A 15,714-nucleotide genomic window follows, 5' to 3' on the forward strand; every position below is an offset into this window, starting at 1 on the left:
AGGGTTTTTCCAGGGGGTCCCCAGCTAAATTAGTTACTGTAATATAGCATAAAAATCAGTTTAACCACTTCAACCTTATTTTATGCTTCGGCTATTCAAAAAATAGCCGATCTACAAGCCCACAATGCGTCGCATTGCGACGCATTGTGGGCTTGTAGATCTGCTATTGTTTTTATATCTTATGAAATATCTTATGGGGGTCTGGTGGTACAAAATATTTTCAGATGGGGGTCCGCGGCCAAATACATTTTGATTTGGGGGTCCTTGACATGAAAATTGGTACATATACTAGTGTGACTCTTGGATGAGACACATATTCACTTCAAACGTATAAAAGAAATTCTAAGAAATATATACTTTGGGTTGATAAAAGCATTAGAACAAAATGATATTGATTCATTTAAAAGAATATACCAACAGGTCAACAAGGTTATTATAGACTGCAATATCCAGGCTGGACAGATACATACTAAAACAAGACTAAAATGAAGACAAAGATGAGACAAAAACCTGCTGACGGCTGACAACAAATTATAACAAGAAAAAGTGCTCCTCGGAGCACAAGTCTCCGCCAGCAGACTTGGGAATGTTGGGAATGTTCTACTTCTTATGTTCTAATTCTTACAAATAGAACATGTTACTGTGTCATAGTAACATGACACAAGTGTCCTATCCGTCTGTAAAACTGTCCTATCCATCCTGTCTGTATAACTGTCCTATCCGTCCTGTCTGTATAAGTGTCCTATCCGTCCTGTCTGTATAAGTGTCCTATCCGTCCTGTCTATGTAAGTGTCCTATGTAAGTGTCCTATCTGTCCTGTCTGTGTAAGTGTCTGTGTAAGTGTCCTATCCAATTGTTACAGTATCCGCCATTTCTCAGCCATTTCGTGATTGTTCCTGTCTTACCTCACTTTGAAAGACGGTAAGACTCTTTCAAAGTGACACATGTATTTATAGGCCGCTATACGTCACTAGCCAATCAGATCACACTATTTCACGTATTGTCACGTGTCACGTGAGGCTTGACCAATGTTAGCTTGACATGTGGAAAGTGAAAACAATGTCTCCTGGCGGAGACAACAATAAACTACAACATTTTATGGCCAGGACAGCGTTGTGCAACCAAACTTCGGCTTCGGTGCATTTGACAAAATGCTCAGTCAGTCATCCCATTAATGAACCACATGATCAGTATACATCCCTTGAATGAATTTGTAATTCACAATTTAGGCAGAAAGATAAACACGTACATCAGATGCAGAGAGACAGACAGTGTAGTGCCTCAGTAATCTAGGATCATAGCAAAACCGAAAACCTACCATCAGTCCAAACAATGTAATATCAAGAAATAATAATCTGTACATTGGAACTATAGGATACCAGGTCAACACATGAACCTGGCATCTATCTGAATTATATTTTAACCTTTGCATAAGACCGCGTGGTCGTCAAGTCCACCAACGTGATCAGTGCGCTTTTAAACGCTTTGACTTCAAAACATCTGTAATGTTTTGTAACATATTGTTGAGGCTTCAACAGTTAGTTGTGGCACCAATGGCTGACACCAAGTTCTCCTTAAGGCATTGGTTCTCAAAGTGGGGGTCCGGGGACCCCCAGGGGTCCTTGAGGGAGTTCCAGGGGGTCCCCAGCTAAATGATAGATTAGGCACCAAATGGACCCTTATGGGTCTGTAACTATGAGAGTGTACAAATGGAACCAAATGGACCCTAACGGGTCCATTTGGTTCCATTTGTACACTCTCAGACTTAAATTGACATTGATTTTACAATAGAAATTGGGGTCCAAGTGATAGAAATGCCATTAAATGGGGGTCTGTAGCCCTAATGCATGTCAAACTGGGGGTCCTTGAAATTAAAATGGTTGAGAATCACTGCTAGAGCCGTAAAAATCTTCTCTTATGGGGGTCCCTGGCATATCTTTTTAAATGGGGGTCCGCGGGCTAATAAGTGTCAATTTGGGGGTCCTTGACATGAAAAAGTTTGAGAACCACTGCCTTAAGGACACCTGATTATAACCATCAATCACTTGAGTCTTAGCAGGTTCCATTTACAGTACCCGTGTTGTTGTTTTCTGTAGTTGTGTAGTACGTTGTAACTGGTATATGGATTTCAATATTGATTTATTTGATTATTGATTGTTGTGTATGTCTCTCTCACACATGTACACTCAAAGGACCACAATGTCAATAAGCTGTCGTGATTTTGTTGTGTTTTATGCTTTTGACAGATATGTACAAATATAATTATCATGTGTATACATTTCTGTCAATAAAATGTCAGTCAATCTTTCTGTTTCAACGTGAATAATTGAACGCTATCAACGACGCCGAGTGAAAGGGTGAGTAATTCGTGGCCCAGAATAACTCACGCTTCCGCACGCACAATTACGCACGCATGCAAGCGCCATTCTTTGTTGGGGGGGCCTATTCGTTTATGATGCTTTAATGACGCAAAGGGGGTGGAGTAACGAAGGATACGAACCCTAGCACGAAAGCACCTAATTTGGTCACAGCAGGAAGTCACACCTCTAGTCATAAGTCAGCCTTTCACTAGAGCAGTGGTTCTCAAACTTTTTCGTGTCAAGGACCCCCAAAATGATATGGATTTGGCCGCGGACCCCCATCTAAAAATATTTTGTTCCAGGGACCCAGAAGCAAAGATTTGAGTTACAAATGTTAGCTTTAAAAAATATATATTCAAAGATTTGCACAAATTGTCAAGATTTTTCAAAAATAGCAGATCTACAAGCTCATAGCGCAGCACTCGGTGCCGCGCTATGAGCTTGTAGATCTGCTATTTTTGAATAGCCAAAGTATAAAAGGTCATAATTATTCTGATGCTATATTTACACATTTTGCTGAGTACCCCCTGGAACCCCCTCAAGTACCCCTGGGGGTCCTCGGACCCCACTTTGAGAACCAATGCACTAGAGACACCGCTCTGCTACCAAACGAATATCCAAGAATATTCTAAGATAGACCACGAAGGAATACATAGATATCTCCAAGAGGTGAGGAATAGCTACAGCTATATCTTCTCCATATCGACATAGACGAAGGACTAAGTTGAGTAGACTGTCAATCCTTTTTTTTTTTCTTAGATTTTCATCCCACGGTTTTGTAACCCTTATTTTTCACCCAGTGCCAATGCCTAGGCTTGCAATCTGACACGAATTTTGACCCGAAGGTCAAGATTCAATTTATCCCCTGAGCAAGCAGGCAGGCTCTATTAGCTGTAGTAAAAAAAAAATGTCAGCACTTCCGCATGAAACCGGTTTCAAATCCAGGGTAGAAGAGGAAAGTTATATAGTGCTGCTTTAAGACTCTAAGGATTTTACAGTGAATGAACACAACTTATTGTAAAAAAAACAAAAGAAGGTACATACCTTGGAAGACTTTCTCGTGGCGGGGGGGATCCTCCTGTGAGCTGGGAGAGACAACAACAACCAACAGTCCTCCAGTGGAAAAACACCGTTTGTGCAACGAGGTTCCAGCAGGACAATAAGACAGGTTTGCCTGCCTGCCAACCCCCCCGGTATGAAGTTTCCCTCGGTATATAGGAGTCATTCTGCTGCAGCTTTAATTCCCCTCCGGCCGGCCGGCATCCATGTGTAAAGGGATATTGTCACATTGAGGTGGTTTTATAATAATGACACTGAGGAGGAGGAGGAGAGGAGAGACCAGGGCCTTGAAAAAACATCTCCATTCAAGTCATTTTTCTCTCAAAAGCAATGAAGACTTAAGAGACGGATCCTGTGCTTGGCTTGTCACGGTTAGTGGACACAAGGCTTAGTTTGGCCTATTGTGGGGGGACAAAAAAAAACATTGTATGTGTATAGAATTAGAAACTTCTAGCCCTAGTTTTGCTGACTTAACTGAACGTTGTTGTTTGCGAATAAGTCAATATGTTACTTCATACATATTATTATTATTAGCCTATTCCTGGAGCTATTGACGAACGCGTGGAAACCAGTTTGCCTTGTCCTCCGAAGTGAAAAAAGAAAGAAAAAAATATCCACGTTCTTTCACCTAAAGTGGTCTCAGGAGGGATGAACTAAATTAAATGATTGCCATTTTCCATGGCCTACAGATTCTGTCTCAACTACACAAACGTCCAAAAGTCCGCCAGAAACCCGAGCAGAGTTTACAATAATTAGTGCAAACAAATTTGACTTTATTGCATAAACAGCAAAAATGATCGTGTTCTCTTTCCTTCTTCGTTATTGACAAATGAAACTCATAAAGTGCGAATGCATTAGCCTGTCTTGTCTTTCTCTCTCTCTGTCTATATTCTAGGTTTCATGATGTTTTTTTAGATTTGGAAGCCCACATGGGTCAAGTCTAACCGATTGACCCATCGGGCAGAGACGTTGGTCGTAATTTGGTGAGACTATACTATACTGTACTGTTTCGTCTTTCTGTTTCTATTTGTTCTAAAGCAGCCACGAGAAAAATGCAACATTGTGTTTTTGGGGGACTTCAATGTACTACTGTACTGTGTGTGCATACGTGTGTAGTGTGTGTGTACATGTGCGTGTGCGTGTGCGTGTGTGTGTATAAATATATATCCCATTAAAACCAGGAAAGCAAAGTCATTTTAGATGCTAGATTTTAGCTAGATGCTAGATTTTAGCATCGCTGGCTATTCAAAAATAGCAGATGTACAAGCTCGCAGCGTGTCACTTCGTACCGCGCTGCGAGCTTGTACATCTGCTATTTTTGAATATTATTTTTGAAAATTCCTGAAAGTTTGAGAACTACTGATTCAGAAGGCATTCGTAAAATCGGCCTCAGGTCTTAATGGGATATATACCTGTGTGTGTGTGTGTGTGTGTGTGTGTGTGTGTGTGTGTGTGTGTGTGTGTGTGGTGTGTGTGTGTGTGTGTGTGTGTGTGTGTGTGTGTGTGTGTGTGTGTGTGTGTGTGTGTGTATGCGCGCCGGCGTGCGTGAGTGTAGTAACATGATGTAACGTGTGGTAACGTGTGCGTTAAAACGTGTGTGCTAAGAGGGCGACCAGACCACCTGCTGTGTGTTTATCGGGGGGCGTGGGAGGGGGGGGAGCGCGTACAAAAAAACGAGGACCAGCGTCTCTCTCTCTCTCTCTACTGTCGTCACACGTCAGTCTGAACGGCCTTAGAGTTACTGTTGCTCCGGCTGATGTCCGTCCCGTTGCCTTTACTGGGGCTCTTGTCCAGCCCGCACAGGGACTCCGTCACGCCCTCCTCCATCTCCATGTACTCCCCCTTGTCGCCCAGCGACGACCCCGACGGCGAGCCCTTGAACCTCCGCAGGAAGAAGTCGGGGAAGTAGGGGCACACGCCGGGCGGCAGGCTCTCCACCGCCGCCGGCGTCGCCGGCTCGTTGTCCGTCTCGCGGTGGTAGAAGTAGTTGAAGTTGGACACGATGACGGGCACGGGCAGCGCGATGGTCAGCACGCCGGCGATGGCGCACAGCGAGCCCACGATCTTGCCGCCCACGGTGATGGGCTTCATGTCGCCGTAGCCCACCGTGGTCATGGTGACCACGGCCCACCAGAAGGCGTCCGGGATGCTGGTGAACTGCGACGTGGGCTCGTCGGCCTCGGCGAAGTACACGGCGCTGGAGAAGAGGATGACGCCGATCACCAGGAAGAAGATGAGCAGCGCCAGCTCGCGCATGGAGGCGCGCAGCGTGTGGCCCAGGATCTGGAGACCTGTGTGTGGGGGGGGGGGGGGGGGGGGGGCAAGTGATGCAAGAAAGTCACAAGAAGTTTTCAATGTACTGTACAGATAGGGCTGTCAAGATTACACATTTAAGTTCACGATTGATTGTCACTGAAATAATTGCGATTAACGGTTTAATTGCGTGTTTGGCTGCATTGAACGTTGGAACATATGAACACAATTTTAATTTCTGTTTGCCATTTAGGTTTCGGAAGATTGCACAGGAAAAATACAAAGAAATTATTGACATATTTAATACATTTATACATGTAAAAAATAGAAGAAATAGCTGATCTACAAGCTTACAACGCGTCACAAAGTGACGCGTTGTAAGCTTGTAGATCAGCTATTTCTGCTATTTTTTATATTTGAAAATGTGTGAACATTTTTCAACATGGAAACGATTATGAAGATTATGCAAAAAATCATTGCGATTAACTCAAATAATTGCGTTTAGACGATTATGTAATCATTTTGACAGGCCTATGTACAGATTGTAATTTTTTTTACAGTATATTGTTTAGACTGATGCTAGGTTTATTGGTTTACCTGTGATCCTAGTTTACCGAGTCACTAAACTGTCTCTATGCATTTGATGCATGTGTTTAGCTTGCTTTATTGTAAATCGCTCTGGATTAAGAGCGTCTGCTAAATGCCTAAGAGGTCAATTGTAAAATGAGAACAAAGGGAGTCTACCGGTGCGCCCCAGCTTAAAACGGCCAGTCCGGTGCGTCACAGGGGGCAGCACGGACAGTTTAACCCATTGAGACCTGAAGCCGATTCTACATGTCTCCTAAATCTCAACAGTTTTCTGAAAAACTTATGTTTCTATATCAGTGGTGCTCAATCTTTTTCATATCAAGGACCCCCAAAATTATATGTATTTGGCCGCGGACCCCCATCAAAATATGTTGTTCCAGGGACCCCCCAGAAGCAAAGATTTGAGTTAAAAATGTTCGCTTTAAAAATATATAAATTCAAAGATTTTCACACAATTTCACGATTTTTCAAAAATAGCAGATCTACAAGCTCATAGCGCGGCACTCGGTGCCGCGCTATGAGCTTGTATATCTGCTATTTTTGAATAGCCCAAAGTGTAAAATAATGCTTTTTAGCTCAAATCTAAAAATGACACAGTTCCAGGCCTTAATGGGTTAAGCCTTCTGTTATTTAGGTGCAAGTACAAAAAGTTTAGGCCTCAGAGTCATGGCTCTGAGAAAGGTCGTAAGACCGAAAGGTCAGTCACTTTTTGTACTTGCACATAAATAATAAAAGGCTTAAACTGTCCGAGCGTACTCCCATTTTTTAACTTAAAGTAGTGCTTCTAAAACGTTTTCATTTCAAGGACCCCCGGTTTAAGTATATCGAAAAATTAGGGATGCACCGATATATATATCGGCCACATATCGGTATCGGCCGATATTTGCCGTTATCGGTCAATATCGGTATCGGCATATAAAGTTGACATTCACCGATGGCAGTAGCCGATATTTTTCTGTTGTTGATAAGATTACATTTTATGGTTATGTTGGTGTATTGGTTATGTACCAAGCTGTAGATTCTGAACAGGTATCTCTTATATGAATATTTATTTGTTCCCTGGCACAAAAGGGGGAAATAATAACACCAAAAACGAAATAAACAAATATCGGCTATCGGCTAAATTGTTATTTTAAACATCGGTATCGGCCAAGAATTTCCATATCGGTGCATCCCTACGAAAAATACTATAGTATAATAGTAGGTCTAAAGTAAAAGTTTCTCAAAATTGTTCTAAATAATAAAAGCAGCAACGTGAGTAGCCTATAAATGCAGCCAGGCTTTCAGTAACTTTCCACCACTGACCTTTGGAGTGTCTGGACAACTTGAAGATGCGGAACACCCGGACCAGGCGGATTATTCTCAGGATGGCGAAGCTCATGGCGTGCTCCCCTTTGCTGTCCCCCTGGTGCTGCGCCAGGTCCGTGCCCAACGTGATGAAGTAAGGCAAAATGGACACAATGTCAATGCTGTTCATGATGTTCTTGAAGAAGTCCGTCTTGCTGGGCGAGGCGAAGAAGCGCACGATGATCTCGAAGGAGAACCAGATGATGCACACGGTCTCCACTATGAAGAACGGGTCGTTGAACGGCGTGAAGCCGTGGTCCGGCTCCAGGGACGAGTTGCCCGTCCTCGGCTGCAGGTACTCCTTCTCGTCCCTGAACTCCGGCAGCGTCTCCAGACAGAAGATCACTATGATAGATAGATAGATGGATAGATAGATAGATAGATAGATAGATAGATAGATAGATAGATAGATAGATAGATAGATAGATAGATAGATAGATAGATAGATAGATAGATAGATAGATAGATAGATAGATAGATAGATAGATGGATAGATGGATAGATAGATAGATTTCTTTATTTTTGTGTCATGCCCAGCCCGCATGGACTCATAGGACAGTGGTTCTCAAACTTTTTCATGTCAAGGACCCCCAAATGGACACTTATTAGCCCGCGGACCCCCATTTCAAAAGATAAGCCAGGGACCCCCATAAGAGAAGATTTTCTTACGGCTCTAGCAGTGATTCTCAACCATTTCAAGGACCCCCAGTTTGACATGCATTAGGGCCACAGACCCCCATTTAATGGCATTTCTATCACTTGGACCGCAATTTATATTGTAACATCTATGTCAATTTAACTCTGAGAGTGTACAAATGGAACCAAATGGACCCGTTAGGGTCCATTTGGTTCCATTTGTACACTCTCAGAGTCTGTAACTCTCAGAGTTACAGACCCATAAGGGTCCATTTGGTGCCTAATCTATCATTTAGCTGGGGACCCCCTGGAACTCCCTCAAGGACCCCTGGGGGTCCCCGGACCCCACTTTGAGAACCAATGTCATAGGACACAATTACTCATTGCATAGGTGTAATATAGAAAAAACTCTGTTTTTCAAACTCCATTTAAGCCTAATCTGCTAAAAAAAAAAAAATACCTTTCCTAAAAACATAAACATACTAGTCTTTCATAATCATCTAACCAACAAAATGTCATCTAAAAAAACGGATAATCATATAATATAACAGAAAATTTCATTTTCAATTTCTTCCAAGTCACATAATAAACAAATTCTGTCCTCTTCAAGAGAACTAATGAATCTATGCCTGTCCCAGGTAGATGCATACCTATGATAGGTATGAATTGGTATGAATCTACCTGGGAATCTGAGACAAATGTGTGTACAAATGGAACCAAATGGACACTTACAGGTCAATTTGGTTCTATGTGTACATCTGAAGAGTTCAATCAACACTTTTACGGTGTAGATGGGGGTCCCAAATGGGGGTCAGTGGTCTAAAAATCTTTTAAAAACTCATTACTTTAGAATGGCCTTCAGCTAGAATGAATAGTCACCTAGTTCTCTGGTTTCACGCTTATGTTTGGTCTTATTATTTTTGTATGGTTTCCTTTGTTTTTAAATTTTCCATCATTGTATTGCCTTCATATTTCCAGTGCATGTATTGTATTTGTATTGCTAAGCACTTTGTAAACCTGTTTTCGAAAAGTGCTATATAAATAAAGTTTATATTATATTATATAATGCACTTTTCCCTTAACAGTGGTTCGGGACCGGGGATTTGTGGGTCGCAGTCACAAGTAAATAAATATATTTATTTTTTTTGTTCCCTACATTTTGTTTTTAATTATTAATATTTCAAAACATTTTCTTTCTTTAATAAAATAAATAAATGCATACCTATGGAGATGACTATGACTATAAATACATATTAACATACCTATGGAGATGACTATGTCTATAAATAGATAATAAAACATACCAATAGAGATGACTCTAACCAGTGGTCTAATCATAATATATTACGTATCATATTAACATACCTATAGAGATGACTATGACTATAAATAGATAATAAAACATACCAATAGAGATGACTATGTCTATAAATATATAATTAAACATACCTATAGAGATGACTATGACCAGCACGGACACCACGGCTATCCCCCGCGCGGGACTGGAACTCTCCGGGTACTCGAACAGCAGCCAGATCTGCTTCTTGAACTCGTCCTCGGGGAGCGGCTTCTCCTCCTCCTTCACGAACCCCTCGTCCTCCCTGAACTTCAAGATGACGTCCTCCCCGAGCTCGTAGAACTTCACCTCCTCGGAGAAGATGTCGAAGGGCACGTTGACGGGCCTCTTCAGCCTCCCCCCGCTCTGGTAGAAGTAGAGGATGGCGTCGAAGCTGGGCCGGTTCCGGTCGAAGAAGTACTCGTTCCGGAGCGGGTCGAAGTAGCGGATCCTCTTGTCGGGGTCTCCCAGCAGGGTGTCCGGGAACTGGGTTAAGGTCTTCATCTGGGTCTCGAACCTGATTGATTGATTGATTGATTGATTGATTGATTGAACACTTTATTACAGTGGTTCTCAACCAGTGGTCCGGGGACCACCAGTGGTCCTTGAGGGGGTTCCAGGGGGTCCCCAGCCAAATTAATAGTTAGGAACCAAATTGACCCTTATGTGTCTGTAACTCTGAGAGTGGTCCATTTGGTTCCATTTGTACACTCTCAGAGTTAAATGAACACTAATGATGATGATACAGTGTAGATTGGGGACCCCCAAGAAATCAAAACGGTTGAGTCCCTGGCATATCTTTTCAAATGGGGGTCCGTGGGCTAATATGTGTCAATTTGGGGGTCCTTAACGCGAAAAAGGTTGAAAACCACTGCTTTATTAGAAGTTTGCAGAAAAAAGCCCATGAAAGTACAGTGGCTGCACCCAATACCTATATGTTCTCATCCCATTGAATGGGGCCATTATCACCATTATCATCCCATAGCTTTGAAATACAGCACCGAGCCCATGCATTCCAGCACCCGCCTCGGCGGCTTGCCTCGCTAATCATTAGACTTTCAGCCCCAACCTCCTGGGATCGAATCAGGACGGCGGTGCGCCGTCAAAAACGAACTTGAGGCCACGAGAGGCGCCGCCGAGCGAGCTAAGGGCGAGCGAGTTGCCGCTTCCGCCGACTCAGCACCGTCCGAGTTATGTCAGACATAGGCACAGAATCATAAATCATATTTTGGGAAAAGTTTGTCCCAACTGCCAATCAAAGTCACCACTGATCTAGTCTTGCGTAGCCAGACAGCAATAGGCTCTATTCACAGCAGCCATATTGTGAAGACATTCACAGGTGTTACCAGTGATACTAATGAAGGCTCTGTTCCATTCCTGGTCAAACAGAGTCATGGTGCTGATGTTGTTGCATGTTGGCTCACTGGAAACACTCTGTTACACCAGTGGGTCTAAAGTTGGGGTCCAGGGACCCTCATGGGCTTCCAAATGGCCCCTTACGGGTGTGTAACTCTGAGAGTGTACAAATGGAACCAAATGGCCCCTCCAAATGGCCCCTTACGGGTGTGTAACTCTGAGAGTGTACAAATGGAACCAAATGGACCCGTAAGGGTCCATTTGGTTCCATTTGTACACTCAGAGTTATGGGGGTCGTGGAAACCACTGTGCTACACTAAATGGAACAGAGCCTTCATTAGTATCATTGGTAACACCTGTGAAGGAAGTGATAATATGGCTGCTGTGCATAGAGCCTATATTCCACAATCTCCGAATGCTATATAGAGTCTGGAACTACACCTCCCGAAATCCAAGAGAAGAATCTGGCACTTCGGTTCACGAAAATATTTTTTTAAATATCTTTACATTTTATTTTTTAATTTCCATTTCTGCTAAGCAGCAAGCTATATATACTTAAGAAGATTTAGATTTATATTAGGATAAATTTGCGCGACTGTAAAGACGAAACGGAAGTGGGGAGGAGGCTTCACATCCGGTTTATATTCTAATCATGATCAGAGCTTCCGAGTCCCAGACTGTATGACCGGAAACATTTGAAAATTGTGGGAGGCAACAGTCTGGCCACGCGAGACTACTACTGACCAATCACAGCGCGTATTTTCCGGGACTTACGTTAAGGCTGATAACAGCCTACCAGCCTCCTGGTAGACCAGTAGGGACCTACCTACTGGACCATAGCTATGGGTGATAATGGTGATAATACAAGGTCAGCAAATAGGAATTTAAAAAACAGAAAGCCTTTGGCTTGTTTACATTGGGGTCCTTTGTAATCAACTCACAGTGACATTTAATGCAGTGGTGTAAAGTAACTAGTCTAAGTGCATATACTCAAGTACTGTACTTAAGTAGGCCTACACTTTTGAGGATGTTTTTACTTTACTGGAGTATTTCCCATTTTCAATACTTTTACTTCTACTCCACTACTATACCACTATTGTACTTTTACTCCACTACAATTATTTGAAAACTTTAGTAACTAGTTACTTTGCAGATATAAATATATTACATTATAAAACATACATTAAGCACTTTAGCCCTATTTTATACCTGGGCTATTTGAAAATACCAAGTCCTAACCTACCTACCCCATGTCCTAACCTAACCTACCCCCCTACCCCCCCCCCCTCTCTCTTTCTTCTTTTGTACATATTTCTCACTCTTCATACCAGTAACCTGTAAGCTGATTGTATGACATTCTGTATAGTAGTGTGTTTATCTGTCTGTCTCTTATATGTCATCATGATGTGTGTGCATGGGGATCTCATCTTAAACAAGCTCAGTGCTTAATGAGCTTTCCAGTTTAGTAGACCTTGTATTGTGAATTTGTACTTCCATGTACTGTTATGTACTGTCATGTACTGTTCTCATGTCTTACTAAATAAAGTACATCAATCAATCAATAACTGGGCTATTAAATCATTTTGGATAAAAATAATATTTTTTTGCAAAAAAAAATAATGTTGCTTTCCTGAAGAATGGGCGCCAGCAAGCTGACTGTCTCCCAAACAAAAACAGTCACCTTTTGTACTTTTACTCAAGTACATTTTGAATTCCGAACTCTTGCTTGTAACAGCCTACTTCTACATCACAGTATTGATAGTATTTTACTTAAGTAAAACATTTGAGTATATAGGCTACTTTTTCCACCACTGCATACACTACTATGCAGAACATCATATAAACAGTTTAACAATAGGAAAAACATAAAACACATTATGCAGAACATCACATAAACCATTGGTTCTCAGAGTGGGGTCCGGGGACCCCCAGGGGTCCTTGGGGCTGTTCCAGGGGGTCCCCAGCTAAATGTGTTAATAGCCTATAGCATCATAATATTTTAACCCTTTATACCTTGGCTATTCAAAAATAGCAGATATACAAGCTCATAGCGCGGCACCGAGTGCCACGCTATGAGTTTGTAGATCTGCTATTTTTGAAAAGCCAAAGTATAAAAGGTTAAAATATTATGGTGCTTTTATACTTTGGCTATTCAAAAATAGCAGATCTACAAGCTCATAGTGCAGCACCGAGTGCCGCTATGAGCTTGTAGATCTGCTATTTTTGAAAAGCCGATTTTTTTTATTATTTTTTTCAGCAAACATTTGTAACTCAAATCTTGCGTCTGGGGGTCCCTGGAACAACATATTTTGACATGGGGTCCGCGGCCAAATAGCCTACATATCATTTCGGGGGTCCTTGACAAAGTTGACATGAAAAAGTTTGAGAACCACTGATATATAAACAGTTTAAAATAGATAAAACGTACCTCAGGCCGGACACGTTGATGACCACGCGCTCACAGCGGCCGTAGTCGCTGTACAGGTTCTCCTGGTACCCTGAGGAGGGGCGGCGCGTCTCCTCCTCATCCATGGCGCTGTGGAGCAGGAGGAAACTGTTGGAGCGCCGCTTGTTCAGCAACTTGCTTCCTCCTCCTCCACCGCTATTCGTCCTAACGACCTCTTCTTCCTCTCTCTCCTCCTCCCCAGCGCCTCCTCCTCCTCGCCCTCCCCCATCCTCGGCCTCCTCTTCCTCCTCCTCTTCTATCATCATGTCGTCCTGCATGGAGCCGAGCAGCGCCAGCTCCGAGTGTCCGACGCCCAGCGCGCCTCCTCCCGCGCCTCCTCCTCGGCCCCGGTGCCGGTGGAGGTGGCTCCGTCTCCAGCCTCCTCCTCTCCGCTCTCTGAGAACTTGGTCCGGCTCGTGTGGAGACGAGGAGGAGGAGGTGGAGATAGAGTTGGAGGAGTTAGAAGAAGAGGAGGAGGAAGAAGAGGAGGGGCGCGAGCCGCCGCTACTGTTGTTGGCGTTTGACGATGAGGAGGCGGCGCGAGAATGCTGCTGGTTGTTGAGGAGGTGCCCTCCTCCTCTTCTTCCTTCTCCTCCCTCTTCCTCCCCAACACCTCCTCCTCCTCCCTCGCCCCCCACCACCACCACTTCCTCCTCCGCCGCACGCGACGACGAATTAAGGCGCTCTTTCTCCCGCTCTTTCTCTCTCGCTCGCGCCCCGTTAAAGCCGTAGGGCAGGTGGCTGTCTGCGCCCACCATGGCGAACTCCATGATAATACAATACCCCCACCCTGTGCTTGTGTGCGTGTGCGTGTGCGTGCGCGCGTGCGTGCGTGTGTGTGTGTGTGTGTGTGTGTGTGTGTGCCTGCGTGCTTGAGTGCGTGTGTGCACGCGCGTGCGCTTGCGTGTGCGTGCGTGCGTGCGTGCGTGCGTGCGTGCGTGCGTGCGTGCGTGCGTGCGTGCGTGCGTGCGTGTGTGTGTGTGTGTGTGTGGCCTATGTACGCGTGCGCGCAGAGCAGAAGGCGGCACGCACACAGGGAGGGAGGCTATGGGGTAGAATGATCGACAGGTGGCATCATCACTTATAGATCCTCCGGTTATAGCAGGTCCACGCCGGGTGGTCCTCCGTGCTCCTCCATGTTAATATATCCTCTCATATGGGGGGTCTCCAATGTCTTTATGACACCATTCATATGGTCTCCAATGTCTTTAGGACACCATTCATATGGTCTCCACTCTCCACGCTGTGTTACGATGATGCCATCACCATGAATGACGTAAAGACAAGTGTCATTATGGATCCACAGTCCAACTTAGATAGCGTCCTTCTCTTTGTTAATGTTTAGTCACAGATCAATACATCGATATCTCCTAAAGCTGCTCGTGTTGTGCCCATCAGGTGCTCATCATTTCTCTTATATCTCTATATGTCTCTATCTATATATATATATATCTTATATATCTTATAGGCTATATCTAGTATCCGTTGTTGTGCCCATCAGGTGGTCGTCATCTCGTCTCTCTGCTTGCAGCCCAAAACAATGCGTTGCTTTTTTTTTCAGTCTCTGATGATGTGGTCACTCCTGGATGCCATTTTATGGTGATAATAATAATACTAATAAAATGACATCTTGTGTTATGTTACATCTGCCATGTGTCTTCTTGACGTCTTGGAGAGGCTAGAGGAGAGAAAAGAAAAGACAGGATGAAAAATGATGTTTTCAACATTGATGCCCGTTTGTTTTTTTGGCGACGGGGTGTAAAAGGCTAGTCCACTACGCATTTACTGTGTTATTAAGAAACACCGACAATACTGCAATGTATAATAATATATATTATTATGATATATAGCCTATTATTATTATTCTAGTATTAGCCTATTATCTATGATTATTATCATTATGCTATTACTATGCTATTATTATCATTAGTAGGCTATAGGTCTGCTATTATAAATATATGATGCTATTATCTGAACATCAGTAATAGGAGACGGCGCATGGAAGATCTACAAGCTCACATGATGTGTAGCAGGCTACTACACATCATCATTACGCACAACATGTCCAAATGAGCAACACATCATCATCCTGAGGTTTACTTACATCTCAGAGGAAAAGGATCTCCAAATGATCTGGAGGAGGATGCAGGCAGGCTGAGGTTCCTCCTGGCGTTGCCCAAAAAATTCACGTCCTGTTTTTGGGGGAATGTTGTAAAAATCCAACCACCGAACACCATATCAACTCTACATCTGCCTGCCTGTCTGTCTGTCTGTCTGTCTGTCTGTCTGTCTGTCTGTCTGTCTGTCTGTCTGTCTGTCTGTCTGTCTGTCTG

General features: G+C 43.4%; 1 protein-coding gene across 1 annotated transcript; it reads right to left on the reverse strand.

Annotated features, from left to right (window-relative positions):
- Window positions 1-4,993: 4,993 nt before the first annotated feature.
- kcna4 (potassium voltage-gated channel, shaker-related subfamily, member 4) lies at window positions 4,994-14,151 on the reverse strand (the record flags this gene model as incomplete). The annotated part of the gene is made up of 4 exons (XM_084054986.1): window positions 4,994-5,710; window positions 7,566-7,952; window positions 9,693-10,096; window positions 13,364-14,151. The coding sequence occupies 4 exons, from the start codon at window positions 14,149-14,151 to the stop codon at window positions 5,130-5,132; spliced, it is 2,160 nt and encodes a 719-aa protein (XP_083911112.1). The 3' UTR covers window positions 4,994-5,129.
- Window positions 14,152-15,714: the final 1,563 nt, after the last annotated feature.

This window comes from Gymnoscopelus microlampas (genome assembly GCF_963454915.1).
Source record: "Gymnoscopelus microlampas genome assembly, chromosome: 1".
Lineage (NCBI taxonomy): Eukaryota > Metazoa > Chordata > Actinopteri > Myctophiformes > Myctophidae > Gymnoscopelus > Gymnoscopelus microlampas.